The sequence below is a fragment of the Amphibalanus amphitrite genome, unplaced genomic scaffold (assembly GCF_019059575.1).
Source record: "Amphibalanus amphitrite isolate SeventyFive unplaced genomic scaffold, NRLGWU_Aamphi_draft 000102F_arrow, whole genome shotgun sequence".
Taxonomy (NCBI): domain Eukaryota; kingdom Metazoa; phylum Arthropoda; class Thecostraca; order Balanomorpha; family Balanidae; genus Amphibalanus; species Amphibalanus amphitrite.
This window is the reverse complement of record NW_024881597.1, coordinates 289932-316552: the sequence shown is the minus strand read 5'-3', so window position 1 is coordinate 316552 and position 26621 is coordinate 289932. Positions and strand designations below refer to the sequence as shown.

The 26621-nt window shown below is 48.6% G+C and overlaps 1 protein-coding gene across 1 annotated transcript in view; it reads left to right on the top strand.

Annotated features, from left to right (window-relative positions):
• The window catches only part of LOC122380614 (kinesin-like protein Klp98A), a 118464-nt gene that overhangs the window by 15038 nt on the left and 76805 nt on the right, over window positions 1-26621 (top strand). Inside the window, exons 4-10 of the mRNA XM_043363920.1 lie at window positions 11720-11830; window positions 12206-12322; window positions 20472-20585; window positions 22843-22962; window positions 25115-25284; window positions 25775-25998; window positions 26278-26453. Of these exons, the coding sequence (XP_043219855.1) occupies window positions 11720-11830; window positions 12206-12322; window positions 20472-20585; window positions 22843-22962; window positions 25115-25284; window positions 25775-25998; window positions 26278-26453 (1032 nt within the window). The remainder of the gene's footprint in view (window positions 1-11719; window positions 11831-12205; window positions 12323-20471; window positions 20586-22842; window positions 22963-25114; window positions 25285-25774; window positions 25999-26277; window positions 26454-26621) is intronic.

Here is a 26621-nt window from a genome sequence, read left to right as displayed (position 1 = left end):
TCGAATCGATACCCATTTCAAGTCAAAAGGTATTTCCTCGTTGGGGCAGTCCAACACCGCTTGCTGCTTGTCGCTATTTTGCGTGGTTCTCGAAATCTTGGGGGGGGGGGGGAGCAAGATACTCCTCCCCTCCCCCCCCAATGGGACCGATGCTTGGTGGACCCTGACGGGGCGCGGGTAAATGACAGAACTGTTCCCAAGAAATAGCATTACAGTCGTCTCCCGGCCTCAATGGTAAGCGGCTAAAACTTTGAACGACTACCTATGGATCGGCACGCTGCCGGCTCACTCCGCCCGCTGGCTACGGGTGGCCTTGACCGTTCAATGCCGATTGGCCAACGGCCGAGGTCGTGCGCTGGTCAGCACGCAGAGAGGACGGGACGCGGTACTGCACATTGTGAGTGACCTCTGACCTTTCCCCGTCCCCTGACCGCATGCCGTGTCGCCGGCGCAGACGATAGAAACCGGTTCTAGCCTCTACGCAGGCTGCCACTCTAACCCTCCCCTCCCCACTTTACTATGTGTCGTAGTACGCACACGCGAGTAACTGGGCGGAGCAAATGGTCACCGATACAGAGGCGGAACTGGTTGCCCTCCCGCTCGCCGAGCGACCTACCGCTAAAACCCGCTAGACCTCCGTAAAGTGGGGCTATTTGAAACGGTTTTTACAGTTTCTGGCCTCTCCCTTTAAGACGGTTCATATTTCTTATAAAATGTAAATTGCAAAAATGTAGTTATCTGTGAGCTCTTTCACATAGGTGCATTTCAGTTCAGCTAGTATTAATGATTAAGGCTATTTTTTTTAATATAAGCCTGTCTCAAATAGCCCCATAGGGTGGGGCTATTTGAGACACTTTTATTTACAAAGAAACTGAAGAAAATCGGTCACGCTAGGGATGATTTTTTAAACACCATGCGATTGGAAATTCAATTTTGATCATGCTGGCAAAAATTGTTTTTGCAAAGACTGTTATATGTCCTTTATACTCAATCTTTTCCTTTTTCGTAGGATACATCATTTCGGTAGGTTATGAAATTGCGTCAATATATGCTAAGGCTATCATAATATGATGTGACTCTAAACTTTCAAAATGACAGGATGATCATCAATGACTATTTTAAAGTCAACGACAGTAAAATGTTGAAAATAAGTTTTTGTATATAGCCCTGGTGTCGTGAAAACAGATATACCGAAAGTCAGTGGGGCTATTTGAGACAGGCTCGCTACCTTATGAAGCACACCGTTATGAATCAAACAAGGCAAAGGGTTTCCCAAAACATTTAAGTGGATGGTCTGCATGATTGCTTGTTCCATGGCACATCTCCATGTGAAGAAATAACAGAAACATGTTAAACGGTTTTGATTTTATGCCGATTTTCTTCGATCGCTGCATGTTGTATCAATTGGCCGGTTACCCTACCCTATGCCCTACCACATGAAGTACTTGCATAGGGTCACCTTACAGTACGTTCATGTGTTAACTAACCTTCAATGGTGTTTTTTGGTCAAGTAAGGTAGACATGTATTGATTGTCGACTAAGTCAGTGACTGATGAAGCACATTTTAAGCACATATTCATCGGAATGACTAGTTTGGTCACCAGCTTAAGGGTCGTGTTATACTACGAACATGTAAATATTGCTTGCTGCTAAAAGCACCTACCATGAACCCACTGCACGCTTATGACCACGACCGATTCACCGGTGTTGCTTATGTCGAACGGTCGATGCACTTCAGGTAGGTGGTAAGTCTTCTCGGGTGCAATCGCATCACCGTTATCATCAGCTATTTGGCATATCCGTTGAGGTTTGACCATGTGGGAATCATCGGGATTCTGAGACAATGGGATACACAATCGGCAGTAACGTTAACAATATATAACATTTTCATGAAAAATGTGCTTAGCCTATAGGTTAAACGGTAGTAACGATAGATCCAAAGGCGAAGCTGTAAAAATTTCAACTATGTTAAGCTGCAGGTAGGGGTCCTTTTGGAGCAACTTAAATTGTGCGTTTTTCTGTATTTCGTATTTTATGTCAAATTTCTTTCAAAACTATTCGAAACTTTCAAAAAGGCTATTCAGGGCATTAACTGTTCGATTCCACATCAGCCTAAGCAAAAATGAAGAAAAAATATCAAACGGTTTTCATTTCACAGCGGTTTTACTAAACCACTACCTTACTGTCTCAAATAGCCCCACTGTCTCAAATAGCCCCACTTTACGGTACAGGGACCCGCAGTTGCTTCTGTACACACTAGTATTTCAGCGTATTCTTTGCCTGTGACACCGTTGGAGGCGAATTGGGAAATGATTGTGTGCTTATTAAAACCACCATCTAAAGGGCTTTAAACTGATGTGCTGCTCTCCTAATTCAGTGAACTTTTTATGGCTATATCAGCAAAACATTGTTTTCAGCGCTTTTTCCTGCCCCATTCCTTCTGAAACCTGGAACCGCTTATTCCATTCACTCCTGCCATCTGACGATGGTCGTGCTGACTACTAGTTCCGGCGCTAGTTACTGCTCCAGTTTTGCACCCGGCACAAACTCAGGCGGCACCGGGCCGTGGCTCGACCATGGGGAGGGTCGGACCGAGCCGACTGCCTGGGGCGCGGTTAGATCGGACGCCCTGCTGGGGAAGGGGACGGGAGTGAGGGGGAGTGGAGGAGGTGGTCATGTGGTCCGTCCAAGCTCGCAGACGACCTGACGTGTCCTGCGCCCAGCCATGTTCCGTGATCCAAAATGGCACGAGAGCTGTGGAATGTCTGGAGGAGACGCTTCGAAAGCGAACTTCAGCAGCACTAATTTACCATATTCTGTGGAGATAAATTAATATTATCTTAATGCAGAAAAAAATTGTATGCCCAAGCTGTATAAGCTGTATCTTTTTAAAAGTTGTAAATAGACTTATTTTAGGGACTTATAGGTTTCGTATACACAGTGAATTGTGTTACAATAAGCCGTTTCGCTGTTATGGTTACTAACTGAAGAGTTATCCTTTTTTCTCACAGGGAATGACAATACAATAACAATATAACAATACGAATAAAACCAGACGTTTCGCACAAAAAAGTGCCTCCGTCAGTGGCAAGAAATGAGTAATTAGGCATACATGTTTTCTTTCGATAACATCGATGAAGTAGTTATCTTTATTTTTTTAAAGATATATTTTCAGCAGTTTTTTAAGCACATCATGGAAGCTTATAAACATTTGTGTATTTTATCGGCAACCCGGCTGGCCAGACCGAGACGGTGCCGCATTTAGTTCTCATCGATGTTAAACCTATACACTTATTTTTCTCCACTGACGAAGGCACGATGTTGCCGAAACGTTTGGTTTTATTCGCATTGTTTTTTATATTGTCATTGTCCGTGAGAAAAACGTACTCATATGGACTGGTCTCAGTTCATATAGAAATTGTTGCACATTCGTCAACACAGATAAAATGAATATTAGCCCTCACCACACATATAAGTAGAGGTAAGTAGACCGCGCCCGCTGTTTTACACCAATAAATCGCGGCAAAGCGAAGGATTGCGACGAGTCTTTGGTGCCCTGGAGTTAATCAATTTTACAACTTCCCGGAAAATTAAATAGCCCTTATCATTTTTGCATCTTGTCTGAGAATTTTAAATCCCTGAACCAAATTACCTTTAACCTGTGATTATTTTTCTCAAGATCATGTCAGGCCAGAATAGCAATTGAAAGTCAGCGCACATCTTCTGTGTGTTTCCATGGTCTTTTCACGTGATTAGGGACGTGAAAACATGTGAAATATAATATCTAATGTTTGTCTCATTAATTGTTGTGGGTGCCAAGGTCACGTGAAACTCAGGTTAAGGTCATTTACTTGAAATGATCTCGGTTAACTTCCTTAAATTTACACCTTTTTACTGTGGTTTTTAGGAAGTGTTGGTTTGAAATTTAGCACCCATTTTAGCATTTGAAAACTAGGCATACTTAAGTATCAGTTATAGTGCCTATGCAATATGTTGCAAGGCTGTAAGTGCTGGTTAACATTCGATATATCCGGCAGAACGCCTAATGGGTGATCTGGCGTGACCCGTCCTACCCCAAATGCTTTGATACATCATCTTTGATCAATGCAAGTGCAAATTCGGAGTCAGAAGCAAGCCAAGTCCCAGCAAACTTCACTTGTAGAAATCCTAGCAGGACCCAATGTTCCGTGCTTTTGGGTTATTAACCTGATCTGGGAGGTCAACCAGTGACCTAGGATCTCAGCATTGACCAGGACACAAAAATAATTGGCTTTTTCTCGTCAGCGATGACCAGAACCCTCAAATCATCGGATTTCTCTCGTCACGAGCAGCACGCTCTTTTTTATTTTTCAGCGAAGCTCTGGCTCTTTTTATCAAGGGCCGAATGGCTGAGGGTTTCTACGCCCCTCCGCTACATGTAAGACGCTGAAAAGAAATGCCTAAATAGGTGAGGGTTAAATATCGATTGCTTTTTAAGTGCCGAAGCCCGAAACACTTTAATTTACTTCGATAGCAGTTTTTAAGACCAACGAGCTCGAATAATATAACTTCTTGAACAATGTAAGCAACACATAAAATGAATCGTGAGAGAAGCGGCACAAGATTAATTGAACTATGAGACACTTAATCAAAAACGGCATAGATTAGAAACTGCACCTAACTTGCACTGGTTTTTAAACCTTTTCGTTGCAGACTTGTAGATTAAATTTTAGGATTGATTTCAGCTGATGCTCAAATGGAGCTATTCATTCGTTTATTCATGCGACCATCCAATTCCATTCATAAAAGAAGCCAGTGACAAAATTGTTCATTTTAGATAAGTGTGAAATACAAACTCAATAAAAGTTTAATGATACGGCAAATTTGACAGCTTTTATAATGAACAGACAAATAACTCTAACGAATCAAGGTTGCGAGCCCCAAATAGGGGAAAGTGAGGTAGTGATGAGCCAAGGGGCAAGTTTAGCCACCCCATGTTTCTCAGCTCCTATGGCGCTGATTGACTCGAGCTTCCATGTGCCGTTCGCTTACGATGCTGTAGTCTTTCACGTGAGACGGCAACGTTCTCACGCTCAGCACCCGGTAACATGTGGTATCGCCCCTGATAACTAAGACATGTTTTGCCTTTAAAATGAGATGGTTGTTATCTGCGGTGCATGGTTATTTTCCTTAGCGGGTGTCATTAATCGAAAATGGCCACGGGTCGGGCAAGATGAGCCATTTTCACCTGGGGGAAGATGAGCCGGATAAGCCATTGTTGTCTCCGCTGTCGAAAACCAAACTGAGCTGCGCTTGTATCTGCTGAATAAAAATGGTAGGAAATTGTTTTTCTTTGTTGATTACACAAGTTGTAAGTGATTTGCAGATTATCTGAAGGATAAAATGATTTCTTTCGTGATAGAAAATTGACGAGTTATTGGAAGGCTTAAAACAGTCACTTTTTGATAGAGGAAAAAAACTTTGCCATAAGTATGTATGCCATGGAGTAAATAAAAGAGCCCACTCTTCGCCGCGCCCGGGAAAAGAAGAGGTTCGCTTTTTCCATCCATGCTCAACTTTCCCCACGACGTGTCTCAACTTACCCCGCCCATGGGGTAAGATGAGCAACGTGCAAGATGATTTTTGACGTAGCCTTTCAGTACAAAAATAAGCGGTATGAAACATTTCTGGCCACCATTACATGCGCAATGACCACTCTGTCCGTCCAACTCGTAAACGCATAAAAATGATCAGTAAGTTAGCCTGTAGCTTACGAAAAACAAAAGCGGCTCAACTTACCTCATTCTTCCCTACGTTACACAATTGAGGGCATTTTTTTTAGGCCATCACAGTATTTGTCAACAATGGTTGTTTGGGGGGGCTGGAGAGGGTGGTTACTGGCTCATAAACTGTCCCCCCCCCAAATAAAAGAAAACGAAACCGATCATCCGCGAAAAGAACTATTGAGCTCGAACCAAGGTGACGAATCGATTTATAGGTATGCAGGATGACTAACGATGCCACTTTTTGACTTCTTGTGTCAAATAAATTCCATCATCTGGATAGCACGTCAACATTCTATTTGACATTTTACAACAAACGTATACTATTTGGCGCGACTAGCCTCATAAACGTTCTGAAACTAAAACAGTTTCTTCACAATTAACTTGGACCACGTCATCCCAGCTTATGCACGACAAAAATAAAATAATGCTTCAGGATCACTGGCCTGAATTCGAATGCTTAAAGTTTACTCAAAACCGGTGTGGCTGAGGCACTCTTCGCTACATCTCGTGACGGCCACCATTGTGTTTCATTTTTCGGTAAGCTATAAGTTAATAAGGAAAGGATTGGTGAGTGGGTTGAAAATAGCCCCCCTCCACCCCCCCCCCTCCTTCTTCTGGAAACATAAGTAATCGAAAGATCTGGCGATGGTTTATCCACCTCCTCTGCCGCCGCGCTGCGAGGCCTCGATTCGTTCGGTATGTGGCTTCCTGAGCGGTCCTTCCCGGAGGCAAGGTGAAAGGTCATGGCCTGTATCAGAAATTTATACGTTGCTGAATATGTTTTATAGTTCTTCCAAGGCTTTGCACACCGTTTTATTATATCGGATAAACATTGCACTTTCTTGTCAATCAATACATTTAAAGAAAACTTGATCATAATCTTATACTGCGGCAATTGTAGTTCTGCTTACGGTTGCCTCTTTATGATACGGGCCACCACCACCTCCACTGCGCTGGAGCTCAGGCGTTCTACCCCTCCCCGCTACGGACCGGCCCTCGGGCTAGGTGTGTTAGTACTGAGCGCAAACCTGTAGTAGTCACGTGACTTTCATTCACGTAGCGGGAATGGAAGCTATAGGCGATACCAAGGACGGGCTCTGGGGAGGCAACCGGCGCGGAAAAATAGCACGATTGTAGTTTTGGAAGAATATCTGTTGCGGTAAGAGGAATTATACAAAACATACGTGCTAGGAGCAAACATGTGTCATTCCTCCATACTTTGCGCTACATTTCCTTTCTCCAATGGCCAGCACTTACCAAATAATAGCGCAATTCTAAATTGGTAATATATGTGTACAGTAGCAACTGCGGGTCCCTGTACCTACAGTGCGAAGGTACAGTCGTGTACAGGTTGATGGTCCCCTACTCTTTATCCACCGGGTTCCTATGGCTCAGCATTGGCAGCAGCCGCCTGGTACCGGTAGGCTGTGCCGCATGACCCGAGAGTGAAGCGGCACAGTCTACCCACGCTGTTTGACATCGGCTCGGGTCGCCGGGTGGAGCGCTTTGTAGACCAGCTGTCGCGTCAGACCAGCGCGGGGGAGGGGCTCGTCTCGGTGGTTGTCGTGGGCTGGCGAGTGGTGTGGGGCGTGTTGGTGGACCATGGGGGCTAGGCGGGTGTGTGTGGTCACTTGCTGCACTGCACATTTTGCGTCGCTTAACAATTGCATTCCTGTTTTTGCTAAGCACAATGCACGGAAGACCCAGCGAATATAATTTACTTGTGCATTGTGCAAAACGTGATTTGGCACGGTATCGAGGCAACCGTAGGTCTTGTGCCACATATATGCATGATATTTAGGCAATACGCTTATGAAAATGGTAGATTGATCGGATTGATCCTGGATATCAATTCGTATGCTAAATGTCGACATGTATTAAATGAACGAATGAATCAATCAATCAATCAATCGACAATCGACATGTAGATATAAAACCGTATAAATGGCTCGCAACCACTAAAATCAAACCAGATCCTAACTCGGAAAAGTAGCCGGAGCCCCGATGAGGCTCGAACAGGGACTCCACGTTGAAAGTTTTGCCAATGATCCATCATCATTCCACCAAGCTAGAGCGACCGGCACCCGAAACCACAAAAAACATTCATTGACTTTGCTGCCGACCTCCCGGCCCCGCCGCCCGCCCGGCCAGACTTTGCCCCGGCCGTGGCCACCATCCGGTGTAGCTCAGCGTAGGAGTGCTAGACTGTCAAACTGACCGGTAGTGAGAGGCCCGGTTCGAGACGCTTCGCGTGCTGGATGTTTCTTTCTGTGTCCGAGGCTATGCGATTAGTCCACTTTTCAGAAAGATTATTTGGTGACAGGTCTGTTTTCTTTCTTTGCTGCAATTCATGAGGAGACCGTATGGACCCTTACCTGTCCTTCCGCACCCCACTTGGGAGATGGGTGTTTGAACCCCCCTGGGTTTTGTGAATTTCTCTAAAGCGAATTTTTGGAGGGTGGATTACGATCGGTTCTACGCGACAAGTGACCACTCACACCCAGCCCCAGGTCCGCTCACTCCCTCCCCACATCACCCCCGCCCCACACCACACTCCAGCCCGCCTCATCCACCGGCCTGACCCTTACCCCCCCTCCCCCCAGCCGGTGTAACGCAGCGTCCGGTCAAATCGCTCTACCAGGCGACCCGAGCCGGTGTCATACAGTGTGGGTAGGCTGTGCCGCTTCACTCTCGGGTCATGCGGCACAGCCTACCGGTACCAGGCGGCTGCTGCCAATGCTGAGCCATAGGAACCCGGTGGATAAAGAGTAGGGGACCATCAACCTGTACACGACTGTACAATACAATGCGAAGGTAATGAGAGCCACGATGATTGTCATGATGATTGATGATTGTTACTTGTCACGATTAGAACACATGTTTGGCACAGCCATGCACGACTGATTTCATTTGCGTGCTACCTAACTGAGTTTGCAATTCAAAGTCAAAGAAAACAATAAAACAGCAATTCATTTGCGGACGGGATGCTAATAGTTAAGTTATCATGGGCTAGGAATTGCCTAAATGATATCTTACCCGTGTGCTGTGATCGTTCAGGTCACTAAGCGAGGTCTGTGGTGAGAGTACCCTCACGCCAAAGACCAGCATGAAGTGAGGCGGAAGCATTAGGACGGGGAATACCACCCGGCGCTCACAAAGTGACCGCTAAACTCCATGCGCCTTGAATCCCCAGTAAACGAACAAGGACAATGGGAATACTACACTAGCCCAGCCGTTGTCTGTAATGTTCAATGTTCATCATCATAGGCGGCGGAACGGGGGGGGGGGGCACCGGGGCACCGTGCCCTCTTGAATTCTGCAAGGGGGGCACCAATAGCAAGGTGCCCCCTTAAATTTGATGTATTAGTACCAGGGGCGGATTCGGGAAAACTCCAAGGGGAGGGTCATGAATCGAAGTGGTGCCCCTACCTATACCCAAAATTAAAACCTCAACGGATTTCGGCCACTTAATTTTGGTGGTGCCCTATTTTTAGTTTGTTTTCTTTATTTTTGGTTAGTCGTGTGATGACTGGTGCCCCTGCTTGCTAGGCCGCTGGTGCCCCTGGAAAGACTGTGGTACCTACCTACCCTGCCCCCTGACAAGCCTACGGTGGGCCCTGCACATGACTTAGATGCCCATGGGCCCTGACAGGCCCGTGGTGCCCCTGACAGGCCTGTGGTGTCCTTGCTAGGCCTGTGGTGTCCCTGGGCCTTGGCAGGTCTGTGGTGCCCCTGGCGAGCCTGTGGTGCCCCTGTTTGAACGCAGGTGCCCTTGACAGGTTTGTGGTGCCCCTGACAATCCTAAAGTGCCAACGACAGGCTTGTGGTGCCCTTGACAGGCCCATGGTGCCCTTGCGAGGCCGGTGGTTCCCCTGCGAAGCCGATAGTGCCCCTGGCAGGCCTCTGGTGCCCCTGGCAGGTCTGTGGTGCCCCTGGAAGACCTATAGTGCTTTTGCTAGGCCGATGGTGCTCCTGACAGGCCTGTGGTGCCACTGACAGGCCCGTGGTGCCCCTGCTAGGCCTGTGGTACCCCTGGCGGGCCTGTGGTGCCCCTGTCAGCTGTCAGGCCTGTGGTGCTCCTGGCAGGCATGTGGTGACCCCAGGCCCAAAGTCATGACCCATGTGACCTCCCCCTTGGGATTCGCCACTGATTAGTACTGTGATGGCTTCTTGGTAATTTGATACATGTAGGATTAATGGAATTTATCAAACGAGAATAAGGAAGAGACAAACACATAGGTACTTGAGGATCAGCTTAAAGTTAACCACACATACGGGGGTGAACTGCCATTTTCGTTTAGTAAAAATAAAATAAAATAAAAAATAAAAAATAATCGTGTCAGGGCTGTGACGAAAAATAAGTGGCCTAAATCCGATGAGAAAACAGGATTTGGGGGTACCCTAGGTTTGGCTCCTTGAGCTGGTGCCCCCCCCCCCTTGTCTCAAATCGTTCCGCCGCCTATGTTCATCATTGCTTATCCCAATCAGGCTGAGCATGACACAATACAAATGCACCGACCTCTCACATTGCCGCTTCTTGATTATCCCGATGTACCTATGCTGTGCTCTTGTCTTTAGTGTATTTCACTGCTTTTAGTGACGCTCGGTGGTGCAATATACACCTTTTTGCACTCAAAATAGGCATCTTTTCATTCAATTTCGGCGAATTGCATTCAATTTTAGCGATCTCTCTATTCGAAGCAAATGAGAGATCGCTAAAATTGAATGCAATTCGCCGAAATTGAATGAAAAGATGCCTATTTTGAGTGCAAAAAGGTGTATTATGTTACGTGTTACGTGACGTGCCCCGCTGTGCTTGCGTAACGATGTCATTTCTTTCGAGGCGCGCCGTTTTCGTCGTGCTTTGATAAATCATTAATCAAATGACGCCATAGCACATTTGTTGAAGTTACCTTTGCACTCCTTATTTTGAGACTCGTATGGGGTCTTGAATGGAGCTAATGGGTACATCCGAGGGTGTTGGAGCCCTGCATTACACCAAACGGGACCGACGGCCTGCGATATCTTACCCCGGCCGTGTCTGCTGATTTTTTTTTTGCGGGGAACAGAGTGCATAACGCATATGTGGTCTGTGACTGTGCCACGACTTTTTATCAAGTCGTCTTAGATCACTTAAACCATTGTGCTGGATGGCTGCATACATATTTGTCGAGCAATGCCACTCCATTAGGGAAAACACCCGTGCTTTTAAAAAAAGCTTCAGTTTTTAGGGTACCTATATTTATTCTGCGCTGCATAAGAAATGGTTTCATGATTTTGGTTTCATCTTGGTTAAGCAGTAGGTATGCTGTCGCTTGTATTAAACGCTCCCCACCAGCGACCTGTACGTGGCAACATTGCGTAGAGTTCCCATGGTACCCGTCCTTTCTGTAAAACATCCCGATGATAGTCATGTGATTCGTGAACTGGAGTGTTACTGTATGTTTGTTTTCTAAAGTTACGCAACCCATAACTGTGCCGCTTTTAAACTGATCTTTTTATGTCACATAAACATTTTATATAACCCGGTTGTTAATTCCCCGTAACTCCGATTCACTTGAAATCATTATTATGTTATTACCTACATCTCCTATCTTTCGCTGGCGTGCTCTGCCCTTTCGTCGGCAGCCCCTGATCGACTGTGCCTTGGCTTTTATCATCTGACTGATAACACTTCCGTCGACAGCGTCCTGACGTTTCATCACTCGTTCCTGTGTTTCACAGCGTGCCATTATCAGTGTCTGTCAATGTTAACATTACGAACTGCCCCCTTTCTCAATCAAGTGATACCGCGTTTCGGAACAACCACCACCGCTTCTGTTTTCCGTTTATGTTTTCCAGCCACCGCTGTTTGCTCACTGAACACACCATTCTCTTCTTGACACGCTTTCGTCACCGTCCTTCCTCCCACCTACCACTTCACTACCACTTTAGCACGGACTTTCTTATTTCAGCCCGGTGAGCGAGTGGACACGACCAAGTGCGAGGATGTCAAGGAGTTCACATACGACTACTCGTATTGGTCGCTGGACCCGCAGCAGCCCGTCTTTCACTCTCAGGAGGAGGTGGGTGGCTGCTTTGCGTGCTTGCGCGCGCGCGTGGGTGTGTGTGGGGGGGGGAGGGAAGAGGGGTAGGCGGAGGGCTCTTCTCTTTTTCCGCTGCGGTCCTCGACCTGCGCTTATCGTTTGAGTAACGTTTGTAGAGAGGGTCGTGCGCCGAGCTTCGTTTTTTGTCGGGATTTACGTAACGCTCTATTTCTGGTATATTATCGATGTTTTTTTCCAAGAATGGGTGGAACAAGAGATCAGTTACGATTGGTTTTGTAGGTTTTGTAAACGCTTGATCCGACTGGTTGGAACGCAATGAAGGAAACGGTGGAAAGCTACACAGCGTTATCGTCGTTGCCTTGTCCCATTAACCTTTTCTGTTTGTCATTTCAGATTTATCAGAATCTTGGCTCCGATGTCGTGGACAATGCCTACGACGGATACAACGCCTGTGTTTTCGCCTATGGTCAGACGGGCAGCGGGAAAACCTACACCATGATGGGAACTCAGGTAAGGACCACCGCTGGACCGGGCTTTTGCCGCAGTTGCTGGCTCTCCTGTTATAGTTCGCGGCCCTCTTGTAGCAGACTGAAGACCGGATTGGGCTCCGCATGTAGTGTGGCTGCTGTAGTTACTGAATCACCCAGCTGCCATAGGCGGCGGAACGAGGGAGCACCGTGCCCTCCTTTGATATTGGCATTTTAACATTAGCCCTATGGCGTTACATGGAAAGAATGGGACCAAAAGTCGGCAGTGCCCCCCCCCCCCTTAATTGAAGGTGTTCCGCCGCCACTGCCAGCTGCAGATCCAGCGGCAGTCGGGCAGGCGATCTTGCCTCGCCTGTAGTGAGTTACTGGCCCGCTCGGCTGTGATTGTTGTTGGGGAGCCGGCGGTGGTCGAGTAGGCGATCCATCACCACCGCTCGCCGTGGGCGGCGGCCCGAATCTGTGCCGCACGGCTGAAGCATATTCGTCCGAGACACAGTTCCGGGCCATCCATGCCAACACACGGACAGAGCTACTCGAGTGGGCTACGTCGATTTTATATGTGCTACACGCCGGCGACGTATTGAGCATATTGATTTGGACACAGGCGAGGTCAGATTACCTGAGGTCAAAATACTAGCCAGTCTTCCTGGAGTGCTGCACATTGCCAGCGTGAATACTTTTTGACTACAGGACGTCAGCGAAACTCATTGCATTGATGCTGTTCTATATATCAGGGCTGATCCAGGAGTCACTTATGTGTCCAGGAGAGTCTGGCTAAGCCGCGGCCAAGTAGCTACTCTCATTTGCGTCCATCTTACACCACAAACCGGTTATGCAAAGTCGGTCGCCGAAGTTCGCACATTCCTACCCTATCTGTGTCAATGCAATGATCAAATCCTATAAAGCTACTTTTTCAACGTTTGAATATTGTTTTCCGCTGAGTCTGCCACTGTCTGTGCCTCTTCTTTTTTAACAGCCCCAGTTCCTCGTGGTTACGATATTTTTAGACTGTGAATACCGGCACCGGCACCCCTGGGCGGTGTTTCACGGGACGCTGCTACCACGCTGCTATCAAATTGCGCGAGCTGACGTCACACTTGTGGTAGTGTTGGAGCAATGGGCCTGTTGATGTTTCTATGGAAACCCAATTTGACACGTGTAAAAGCAGCGTGCTGCTATCACAGGTGAAACAGGGCCCTAGTCATCAGGGCTTTGGGCCGACAATGGACACCACAACGCAGCAAAACGGGTTGATGTGTCAGACTATCCAGTACCCGCCCACGCTACTCCATCTGATTTCTTCCCAGCCCCCGCACTGTCCCGTCCCGTCCCGTCGCGTCGCGTCGCTGCCCGGTCCTGTCCTGCCCCGTCCCGTTCCGTCCCGTCCCGTCCTGTCCTGTACTGTCCTGTTCTTTCCTGTCCTGTCCTGTCCGTCCCGTCGCGTCCCGTCGCGTCCTGTCGCGTCCTGTCACGTCCCGTCGCGTTGCGTCGCTGCCCGGCATCGTCCCATCCCGTCCCATATTTTCGTGTCCCGTCTCAGCCGACCGCCTAAAGCACCCATGTGGATGACCCGATCAGTAAGCATATCCCGGAGCTCCGACCGCGATCATTAGCTCGCGGCTTCATATCTATCCTGTGGGGTGGAGCGTGGGGAAGGGCTCTGTTCCAACGTGCTCAGTGCTCTGGGTAGTCACGTTTCCGCCACCCTTACTTCCACCGCCGCCGACGCTGCTGGCTGTGAACTTTGAACATGCATCGCACTAGGAGGAAAATCTCGTATCGCTGTGGACAGAGGGCTTGTCTAACGACAGTAGACCCCGCTGGACACGGCCGGGGGTGGAGGCCTTGTGCGACCGGACGGGAGGGCTGCTGGCGCCAGGAAAGCCGGCTCCTGTCGGTCGGACCGAAACGCCCCGGGGTGACTCACGCCAGTCATTCACGAATCACGGCCGAGCGGTGTGTCTGGATTGGGGTCTGTCGGCGGGGGAGACACGACCAGACCCTGGTCCACTAGGAACCCCTGGACGGCTTTGAGGTCGCCCACGGGGTCTGGAAGGTTGCAATCAAGGCCGTATAAGAGGTTGCAATATGGATAAGGCTTAGGAAATGCGTCCGAACTCCGAAGTTCGAGGTTGTTCACGACTATCTCTTAAGTCAGCCCTAGCCCCTAATGATTTATTTGTCTAAATTTTAAACAAGAGTAAAAAATATTAAGATCTGGAGTTTATCCCACTTAATTTTGGATTCATTTGAAACAATTTCGTGGCCTGGTTGATATCCGGTTAGCACTGTTTTCTTCATTATTTTATTCGGTTATGACCTGCCTCCTGCTAGTGCTGTACTGTGGCGGACACAGAAGATGTTCGATAAATGGAGTTGTAGTTGTCCAAGTTTCTGGATTACCCTCCGCTTTTGTTAATCAATTTACGAAGATACCGTTAAAAATATCAGAATTAGGAGGAAACATTGGGTCCTGAATGGTGGCTGGTTGATCGAGTTATCCCGTTCTTAGACCATTGTCTCCCGTCCACCAGTCCATTGTGGCAGTCACTGCCGTCGTGACGCAGACTAATTGAATAGCCAATCACCTGGAAACCGATGACATCACACAACAGCGCCATGCGTGACGGCACAGTTTCACATCCTTCCCAGCCGTGCACTTTGTTCCAGCTCCGAAACCCACGTGTGTGGTGTCTGCGGCTTTGTTCCGTCTACGACCCATGAGGGTGGCTCCTCTGCGGCTTTGTCCCAGCTTGGAACTATGAGTGTGGTGTCTATGCGGTTCGTTTGTTTCGCAATCAGTTCCGTCTATTCAGGCGGCGGCCGGCGGCTTCAGACAACGGTGTCGTTATTGGCTTATTCTTATTGAGTGCTGCTGCGCCAATGACCCCAACCGGTGACATGAATACGCTCTCGGTGAACTACAAGCATGATTTCACTCACTGATTTGTGTATTTGAGGAGTCGCATCGTATTACGCCTAGAGGTCTGCTCTCACGACTACTGGGCTAACTCAGTAATGCAGCGCAGTTCGGAGGTCCCTGAAGTCAGTGCATTATCTTTATCATTGCAGTACTGCAAGAGCTTATTTTCCTTTTATCACAAGTTTCCTGCTTTACAAATATAGGGATCTACATATACCTAAGTCCAATGTCGGGCGTTCGATATTGGGCGGTTTTCTCTGAAGTCCACATAGTCTCTGGCCTGACTAAGCTCCAATAAAAACGCCACTTTAATCCGAATTCTGAAGCTTTGAACCCCGACTGGCACCCATTTGCACGTCGTTTGACCCGCTGGTATATTCAGCGACATGTCACAAGCCTGTCATGCTGCCATGCTTTCTGCCGTTTCTGCGTCAGAGCTGCATATCACCCTGTTGATTGTTCAGTCGCTCTCTTGACTACGCCCCCGCCGAGCGCTCTCACTAGTGACACCTCCCGTACAGTCGACCCGTTTCGCTCCTGCCCGCCTGGCAGCCGGGCCTTTGTCTCTGCGGTGACGTCATTCTTGTCCGTGCCGGAGTCTCCGTCTCTAAACCACCTCCCGTAGAGCGGCCGTCGCGAGCGGTCCGGTTACGTCATCATTACCCCCCCCCCCCCTCCGCCCGTCGCTGCAGTGGGGAGGGTGACCAGCGCGCGCGGCAGCCTCACAGGAGGTAATATGCACCACTCGCGTGATTCCACAATGAGTTGTTTACGGGTGCTGCTGCGTTTTTGTGCCACCGTGGCCAGTCGGGGCGCTATTACATGCACGCCACATCTAGGGGCTCGGTTGAGCGTGGGGTGTGTGGCCCACACCTGTGCACACTGCGCTCTTACAGTCCTGCAGCGCGGTGCGCCACTGCAACTTGGGCGTGGGTTGGCTCACCATCGCGACAACCTACATTTGTGAAAACGATGGTTGAACATAGCGGCTTTTGAGGCTGGGCTCAGGCTAAGGGAGCCAGCTGATTCTGAACGGCGATTGGCAAATGATATATTTGTTTGCGATCCAGGCTGGTTGAAGGTGGGCGCCGTCCATCACGCGGTGTGCAGTGTGCACTGCATCTGCTTATTCTGTGGAATGCGCCAGCGCTGTGCACCCGTGCGCGTGATATGGAGCCGCGTGACCGACTAGAAAGCCACGCGTCACGGCCGGTTTTTCGTCGAGAACATGCCACCATGACCAGACCATATTGTCTTATTGTGAGTTTCTAGCGGTGCATGTTCGAGGGTTACCACCACCCTCCGCGACCCGGCTGTGTCTTCGTTGCCATGGTTACGGCCCCTGGTCGTGACCCGTGACCCACGGCCCGTGAAGGTGGCGTGATTCAGCTCACGGCCTGGTGCGACACGAGGTGTGCCCAAGTGTTTTTCGCGTCGATCCTCGGGGGCCGCTGTCATAACACGGCGTCGTAGCCTTGACGCCACAGCGGAGACACAGGATATGGGCGTTTATCTGGTGTAGGAACACAAAGACAGGCTCTTTATCACATACATTTCTGGTGTTTTTGGCCAGCGAGCCTGTCAGTGTGCATGATGATATGCGGGAAGTGCTGTAAAAATATGGTCGAGTCGAAAGCACTCAGATCTACGCAATTGTGCATTCATATCGTTGCATATCAATTTTGTTATTTATGGGTTGTTCGTGACGCGGTTCGTGTATAGGGTTTATCTGCGTTGATGTTGTGGTAGGGACTGTCGTACTGTCGTTTATGAGAGAGGCCCGGCCCGCTAGACTTTGCCGTAGTTTTGTTATGAGAAAGGCCCGGCATGAGTCCTTCCCTAAGCGCCTTAGTTATTCATCCATCCATTCATAATGATGGAGGTGGTGATTATGATTCACGGCGAGCTGTCAGGATCAGACCGGTCTGTTCATGCTGGACGTGGACAAGACCAGTGTGCTCCAAGTGACGAGACCAGTGATTAGTGAAAGACAGCTTGTCTGTTATACTGCTTGTCAGAGGACCCGTCCCCACCTCGCTTCATGATCAATACATTCAGCGTGAATTTATTCTTTTATTTGGCTCAAGAAGTAAATTCATATTGTTCTCTCATTTTTTTTCTGCAATTTAAACGCCCATTTATAAAACCATGGGATCTGTCCTCACGTCGTCCGTCCCTTCATCGGATTGCGGCGCGCAGCTCGAATTCGTCCCACTACCGAGCACATTTGTCCGTCGGTGCGGCTCTGCACGCCGCGCCGGTGTGCCGCGTTCGGAAGGATCGTGACCGAGTCGCCGGGGAGAGGGGGAGGGTAGAGAGAGGGGGAGGGGTGAGTGACGGCTCGCTGCCGACTCCTGACTGCACGCCCGGCACAGCTGCGGAGCGAGTTAGGGGCCGCTCGACGCGCAGGCAGACAGCGGAGGGGGCGGGGCGGTTCCGCTGGTTTTCGGATGCATGATCAGCTAATCACGGCTACTGTTCGATGTGTTGGTCCTGGAAGCTACCAAAAACAGCGGTGCGATCCGATCATACACCTATTTTGGTCTGCGACAAAGTTGTGAAGCAGCAAATAATGAATGTGAAGCAGCAAGAATGAATGAGAATGACCTTTCCAGTTGTCGGTCCTCACCTCTTAAAACTTGTGAACACGTCTATTAGTCATTACGACCTACCTCGTGCCTGGAAAGTTGCCACAGTCGTGCCGTTGCACAAGAAGGGAGCTAAAGACGATCCCAATAACTATCGCCCGATCAGTGTGCTCCCAGTCGTGTCAAAGTTGTGCGAGCGCGTTGTATGCACGCAACTCATGTCATATCTGATTGAGCACCATCTGCTTTGTCCGCAACAGTACGGGTTCCGGCCGGGTTTGTCCACGGAGGCGGCCCTGCTCGACGCTGTCACTTACACTGTCAACAACATCGACAGGGGCCTGGTGACGTCACTTGTCACTGCCGACACGTCCAAGGCTTTTGACAGCGTCGAGCACGGCCGTCTTCTGGACAAGCTCGGCTGGTACGGGATCGACAGCCGGTGGTTTGCAGCCTGGCTGAGCGATCGATCTCAGACTGTGACTGGTGCTCCTGACTTTTTGAACGTCACCCACGGTGTAGTCCAGGGATCAATTTTAGGACCGATTTTATTTATTATATTTACTTCCGATTTACCACAACACGTGCCTCACTGTAAACTTGTTTCGTACGCTGATGACTGCCAGTTTCTTGACGCTGGAACCTTTTCTGAGACCGAAACGCTAAAAAGTCGTGTAGAAAGCACCCTCGCAACAGTCCTGGCCTGGTTCACTCAAAATCGTCTCAAAATCAACCCAAGTAAGACTGAGATGCTTATTTTAAAATCTCGACGTCAGACTGTGAACACCAACTTCTCTGTTTGCTTTGGCGATGATGAAATTTTGCCCTCTGACAGCGTCAAAATTTTGGGCGTCACCTTAGACCAGCACTTGGCCTGGAACGAGCACGTTTCCAATGTCGTCCAGCGCTGTAACATGATCTTGATAGGAATCGCTAGACTGCGGCACAAACTACCAAAATGTACACGGCAACTTCTCGTACAAGCGCTTGTGTTTCCTCATATTCGGTATTGTTTGACTGTGTGGGGCAGCTGTTCGGCTTCACTTAAAGCACGAGTTCAAAAAGCTATCAATTTTGGCGTTCGCATCGTTTCGGGACTGTCACGGCGAGACCACGTGACACCGGCGCTTAGAGAGCTGGGATGGCCCACAGTCGATGAGATGGTGCATGAGCGGGACATCGCTGCCATATGTCGCCTTCTTAACCCTGCATGTGGGGCTGAGGCACTGACTGGGCAGCTGATCCACCGAAGCGATGTCTCGGGCCGCCAAACCCGAGCGGTGGCCAACGGCCTGCTCCAGCTACCGAGAGTGAGGACCGAGTTTGCGCGGCGCAGCTTTACGTATCGCGCGATTTCCACATGGAACAATAGGTGATTTATGGTCGTGTGTTGTGTAGTGTATATACTTTTATTTGTGTTTTTAGTGTTATAGCATTTTGTTTTTATCTCCTTTTATGCATGTTTACAATGGTGTGTTCAAGGTCGTTTACCGGTTGTCATGTATTTTACCTTTTATCTTGTGTGATTGACGTGCATGCCACAAAATCCATGCCAGTGGAGGCATCTAATAAACTATCTATCTATCTATCTAAATACGCTTACCGATATGGCGTCTTATCTGAAATCATGACCATGAACGATGAAAGCGCTTGGATACGTTTAGTCAGTAGCAGACGTTGTTTTGTCTGTGAATCCGTACATGGTTCAGCTGAGACAACCACTAACGCTGTGTTCTCGCTATGGCCACTGGCCATTGTCAACAGACGAAGTGTGCCTCCCACCTGGTAACATGGTGAAGGCTAGATTAGGAAAAGCAATCTCATTATCCGTAGGCACTAGACAAGGCTGTGCTTTCCAGTAGGTACCCACATTTTGCTAGGGAGAGTTTGTCTAGGAACTCCAGTGTCCACAGCCAGGGCAGTGCCACATTGCCTTCGCTGCGGAGAGTTGGACTGGGGGAGAGAAGGAAGCCTCACAAATATCCTGCTTACTGCTTGCGAAATTCTCACATGGACACCAGGATGATAAACTCGATTGGGAAACTACTTTGGACATGTTTTATTAGGCGCGATAGCTTGCCGGACACGGGACAATCTTATCTCTTCTCTGCGTGTCGATAACATGTAAAACGGGACATTTGTGACACTGGACGTGAAAGAGACATGTATGCTAGTGAATTATGCCTATTATAAATTCAACTTTAACCATTTCAGATAGGTACATAGATACACTTATCAGTGGTTACTGGAGTGACGCTATTGTTCAATCTATTCACTTGATGCTTTGCTGTTGCGGCTTGTGTAACTATTCGGCCGCTCGTAGCATGGCGAGGACCACGGCTAGCGTCTGTTGAGTTATGCACGAGCCAGGGTAATCTGCAGAACCTCGGTTGTTCCCCCTGTCTACTAAGACATGTTCATACCCTGTTTGGGTGTTTCCCCAGTCCCATGTGGCCCTTTCCTCGTGATCCGGCGATGATGGTCAAAACTTGCCTCGACGAACGGCTCTTTTCTGTCGCCAGTTGTACTGCACTGCATAGCACTTAACACCAACTCAGTTTTTCTTGTCATTACGTCTTTTTTCACCGATCTCAGTCAGTGACCGGATTGTGACCTTGAATGACCTCTGTCACTGACCTGTGTGACCCCTGTTCTTCCAGGCGGAGCGAGGTCTGATCCCCCGGATCTGCTACCGCCTGTTTGACAAGATGGAACTGTCCAGCGATGTGCGCTACCGCACGGAAGTCAGCTACCTCGAGATTTACAACGAACAGGTGAGAACACTAGCTAGTTCGAGATTCACAATGAACAGGTGAAAACGTAGACTTCAGCTACCTCGAGATCAACAACGAGCCGTTGAAAACACCAGCTACAGAAAGGTCTACAACGAGCAGGTGAGAACGTAGACTTTAGCCACCTGGGGATCTACAACGAGAAGATAATAACACCGAGGTAAGCTACGCGTAGACCTACAGCGAGCAGGTGAGACAGAGAAAATGCTGGTAACATAGTGAGATGGTGTGAGAGACTGCTGGTGGGTAGGTGAGAATGATTTCACGGCAGCGGCCACGACAGTCGCCCCTGCCTGTAGGAGGGTACTGTTGTCGGGTGCCGGGAGGAGGATCCTACTTATGTACTCAGTTTATGTAACTCCGGCCGCGACTGGCAGCCATGCAGTGTCGGTGTCGCCCGCACTGACCGATTGCATGGCGTGCATGACAGCATCCTCCACTGCCGTGGATGCAGGACGGTTATGCAACACTGAGCCTGGGAAGCCTGCTGGCCAGTGGACATATACGGGTTATTGGGTACTGATCTATCGAAGGATTGGCTATACATGGTTCACCTGATGATGGAATTGAAGTGGCTGTTACGGCCATTAACCCGCGCGGGGCTGGGGTCTCCAGCCGAACGCGCGGGGCTGGGGGGGGGGGTAAATTTTACCCCCCTGTTATCTCCCGAACTAATGGTCCGATTTGGAAAATTCAAACGCCAATCGAAAGCTCTCATCACGAACTACTAAAAAAATGTACTTAATTTAAAGTTCGAGGTCAAGGTCAAGGTCAGGTCAAGGGTACAAATTGCAAGTTTCTACAGTATCGGCCTTGCACCGTAGTTGCCGAAGAATGGAGTCATGGACTGAGACTGATCGCCCAAAACGTGTTCTTAGGCTACCAAGACAATATTCGTTGCATACAATATCATTCAGAGGTCAAGGTCAAGGTCAGGTCAGGTCAGGTCACCAAAAAACAAAATATAGAAAAGGGCATGTGCGACACATGTTTTATGGGTCATTTTACTCATAGAATTCAATAGGCACACTCAATAAGTGATATGGACCACCTCTGGATGAATTTCAGGTCGAGGTCAGGTCAAGGTCAGGTCAAGTGAGGTCAAATTTTGAAGTTGGTTGTTAAGGCCTAAAAAGGTGTCTATCTGATGCAGTTTTTCACGGCGAATCGAATGGTGCTATTTTTGTTTCCGTACGAGGTCTAGAACTTTCAAAAAAGTCATTTTTCAAAAATTTTGTGTGTCGTGACGTCATAAAATTTTGAATAACTCCCACATTTTTGAACCGATTCTTCTAAAATTTGGTATGTAGGTGCACATAGACCACTTCTCTGACATATATTCCGGTTTTTTCGATAGACTCAAAATTTTGGATTTTATAATGATTTTCCCAAAAAAGTCAGTTTTTTGAAAAAAATTAGACCAAAATCCAAAATTTTCAAAAAACCGAGATAGCCATTTGATAGACAAAGTAAAATTACGTATAACCTTTTTTGTTACGTCTTGATTCCTTTAAAAATGAAGATGTTAGCTGCGTTTGAACTTTTGCCGTTTTTGAGGCGAAAATGGCGAACATGACGTCACTAAAACGTCAATTTCTCAAAAATTTTCCGACGGATTTCGCTCACATTTTCAGGGTACGTGTCAAATTGATGTAAGAAAAGGTACTGAAAGTTTGGCGGCGCTGCGCGCCGCCGTTTTTGAGATATCGCAAAAATTAGCGAGGGGGGTAAAATTTACCCCTCCCAGCCCCGCGCGGGTTAAGACACTTGGAGTACAGAGCACTATTCGAGATATAAAGCTATTCGTTCGAAATCCAAGTACATGAATGTAAGACACGTTTTGCGCTGCACAATAATTTAGTGATCCTATGGATTGTGGGTCGTTCTTGAACCTGTTTTGCTCTGTACTTTTAAAGAAGGGATAAAAGCGCAGCATTTATCTTTGCTATGACTATTTCGACTTTTTGAGCTTTTACGCAGAAGGTTTACGTTAGTATATTAACATATCTAGGCGCCGCATACCGCCGCTTCCCTTCGGAGTGTGAGCGCGTGATGCTATACCAGCGTATGTTGCCATGTCTCAAAGTCAGTCGCCATGTCTCACCGAATGTATTCGCGTCTCCCCTCTCCATTGTCGCTGTGTGGTGATCTGTCTCCCCGAGCGACCTGTGTCTCGCCTTTTCTCGACTTGTCTCACCGTTTTTCTACATCTCACCTGCCACATGTCCCGCTGCCACAGGTGAAGGACCTGCTACAAAAGCAGCAGAGTCACTCGCTGAGGGTGCGCGAACACCCGCAGACGGGTCCTTACGTGGAGCAGCTCTCCAGGCACCTGGTCTCCTCATACTCGGATATATCGGTCAGTAAACTTAGGGGCGGTTGGGGTCTGTCAGAGGTCCCACAAGGAACGGTTCTGGGTCCCACAGTTTGGGAATGTCATCGTGAGAAAGCGTCGTTTTACTGTTAGTTAACTGTGAGTGTGAATAGCTTTCTTCTCAATTTTGATGGAATGAATATAATCAGACGCTGGAGTGGTTTAAGCGATTCTTGAAATATCTGCGACATTTTACCGTTTTTCTACCTTTGTTGAGCAGAATCAACGAATGCACTGTGACTACGGGACCAGTGCTCAGAGCTGATCCCCCGGAGATCGCACCCAATCTGTCTCGCGAAACAATGCCAGTTGCCACCCCGCTGTTCGCCAATCATCAATCATCTACAACCTCTAAATGCTAGGCATAAGCTCGATCTCACCTCCACAAAAACTGACAATGGTCGGATTCCCAGTCGGAACAGGATTCCGCTTGTGATATCCTATGGTAATTAGGTCGACGAACTGACAGCATACGGATGGAGGAGCAGACGAGAATAGACGGATGCTCGAAAGGACAGGCAGACAGACGCAGTTAAGTCACTGACAGAATCAACAAATGGGCTCGTTTTTCGCTGGTTATGCAAGCGAATCGTCGATATGTTTGGGTATATCGTCCCCGGCTGAGTATCTGGTATCGTTTGTGCCAAATACCGGCTGGCTCTGATGTGAGCGACGGTGGTCTGGTCTTGATGCTCAGTCTGCGACTGACTCCGACTGCCGCTCCGGCTGAACCATTGAATCGTCGCTTTGACTTTCATCCATATCCCGACTACACTTGGTGTTCCGGTCACAACTCCCGTTTTGTAACAGCTTCATTCTAGCACCAATTGCGGCTTGAACTACGGTCTGATAGTCTGACCATGAATATAAGTCTGCTCTTTGACTCCACTGCCACTGGCACTGCCATTATGACTCCAACTTCAACTGAAGCTCAAGCTCCAACTCCGAATATGACTCCTACTCTGACTTTGCCTGACTCAGAGGCTTACTTCAGTCCTCCGCTCAAGGACACCGAGACTGAGGAGCGGACATCGCTCGATCGGTGATCGTCAGCCTTGTTTACCTCCGAATTTAGAGATATGTCGATAGGCGGCTATGAATAGGACACGATAGTCACAGGCGGCGTACTAATCGGATATTCCAAGTCATCTCGATAGAAACACGAAGACAAATAAGAAGGTCCGCTTACGATATAGGTGGAATCAGAAATAGATGACGGATGATTGGATGGAGCAAGGTTCAAACGTTTTTTTCTTTTGTTGTGAGATGGCTGGAATTTAATTTTTGCTTGCAAAATTTATTTAATTCGGCGAAGTATTCTGGTGTTTTTCATTTGCATTAGATTCCATCGTTGAGTCTAGTCCCCGAACTGGCTACCAAGTGTCTTTGTCTCTTGTTACACATTTACTGTTAATTTCAACGATTTATTGAAGTTCACCGTCACCTGGCTAATAGACGTATTATATGCTTTATTCAGGAGACTGATAGCATTTGGTGGTGTGAGAGGAGATTGTTCCACACACACAAATGTGCTGCCCCTTTCCGGATGTAGCAATGGTTCTATATCGTTTTTGCTCACCCGTCTGGTGTGCACTGTGCAGTTGTAAAGAGAAAACTTGCTGTGCTCACCCGTGTTGTGTTAATCAATATTGATGACCGATGCAGTGTTGCCAAGTGTCGAGGCTGTGCGGCTACACGTTATTTATGATGCTTTCATGTTTTGCTACGTTGACTGTATCGAGGGTTACTTTATGCAGCATTGGACTACTGGCTGAAGTTGGTAGTTTCGGGGCAGGGTGCGACTTCATCACGAAAATGGACAGATCCAATAGCCATGGCAGTGGCCGTGTCTCTTGAAGCTGTGCGGTTGTGTTATAGCGAAGCAGTGATGCGTAATAATTTTGTAGCATTGCACTTGTATTTTAAACTGTGTCTCCCAGATGTTGTGCATTATCTATAACTCTACCTCACACGAGCTGTATCTTTCTATCTGTGGTCTGTGACCATCCCTCAGATACTGCCACTGTGTTGCTGTTTTCTATTCTCTGTCTGTCAGGCGAAGTTGCTCTAAAACTGTCGTTAGGACTGCACATCTTCTGTAATTACGTAACTAAAATCATGTAACTAACCCTTCCAGGAGCTGATTGAGCGCGGTAACACCCACCGCACCACGGCCAGTACCGGGATGAACGACACCAGCTCGCGAAGCCACGCCATCTTTACCATCGGCTTCACACAGGCGGCGCTAGTCGAGGGCCTGCCCAGCGAGCGGACCTCCAAAATCCACCTCGTTGACCTGGCGGGAAGGTAGAAACACGTCGGTTAGGGAGGGGTGGTCTGTTGTGGGTGTGAGGAAATGGGGAGGGCATGTCTGTGTGTAAGGGGGTGAGGGAGGTGGTAGTGGCTATCGGTGTTTTGTAATCAATTGATACGAAAGGCTGGTGGAATGATTCTTAGTGCGATCAACACGAGGAAAGGAAACGTTACAAACAGGATTTGAAATATAGGCTTGTAGTATTCTCCGTGATTTGTATTTTTACACCTTTTGTATAGCTCAGCCGGCTTGTGCTCTTTTCATCTGATTATTGCAGAACATTAACCGTAACGTAGCTGTATGTAATTGTATGTATGTATTTACGATCATGGGCGATCCACACATGGCGTGGCGATTACTGCCCTAACCTAACCTAACCTAAAGCCGTGCTACATACGAGTTACACCTCTTACATGCTTGACCTGCTACACCCGCTACAACACCTGCCGCTGACCTCTCACCCCTACCTTTCTCCTCCATCAGTGAACGTGCCAAGGCGACCGGCGCCACAGGCTGCCGACTGCGGGAGGGCGCTCACATCAACAAGTCTCTGGTGACACTCGGCTCGGTGATCTCGGCACTGGCGGAAGCCGGTCACCGTCACACCCCGGGCGGACGCACCCCGTTCGTGCCCTACCGAGACTCGACACTGACCTGGCTGCTCAAAGACAGTCTCGGTGGTAACGCCAAGACAGTTATGATTGCCGGTAAGTGAGTAAGGGAGGGAGGAGGGAACCGTGGAATGAGGTCGAGGCGAGCGTGAGTGGTGGAAGACGTCCTGAGGCTAATGAATACTAGTTCTCACTGCTGTTCATTTGTGAATGCTGCTTGATATTGGCTACTTCACGTATTTTTGTTGAAGATTTGTGAGTGAGTAAAGATCTGTTTTCTCTTAGCGGTGATATCTCTCTTTCTGTCTCTTTTGGTCCGCATATTCTAGCGATCTAGCTAACAAAGCCGCTCCCGTTTCTCCCCCCCCCCCCCAGCCATCTCCCCGGCCGACGTGAACTACGGTGAGACGCTCAGCACGCTGCGGTACGCCCACCGCGCAAAGTCCATCCTCAACAAGCCGACGGTGAACGAGGACCGTAACGTGCAGCTGATCCGCGAACTGCGGCAGGAGATAGCCCGACTGAGGGCGCTCATTGAGGGCGCCGGAGAGGTCAGTATGGGCGCTCATTGAGGGCGCCGGGGAGGTCGGTAAAGGCGCCTACAGACGGCCTGGGTAGTTACCTATGTATTTGAACGATCATAGACGACACGGATAGTTTAGTGTAGACGGTGCCGGAAAGGTTAGTGTGTGAGCAATCACGCTATTGTAATTAGACTA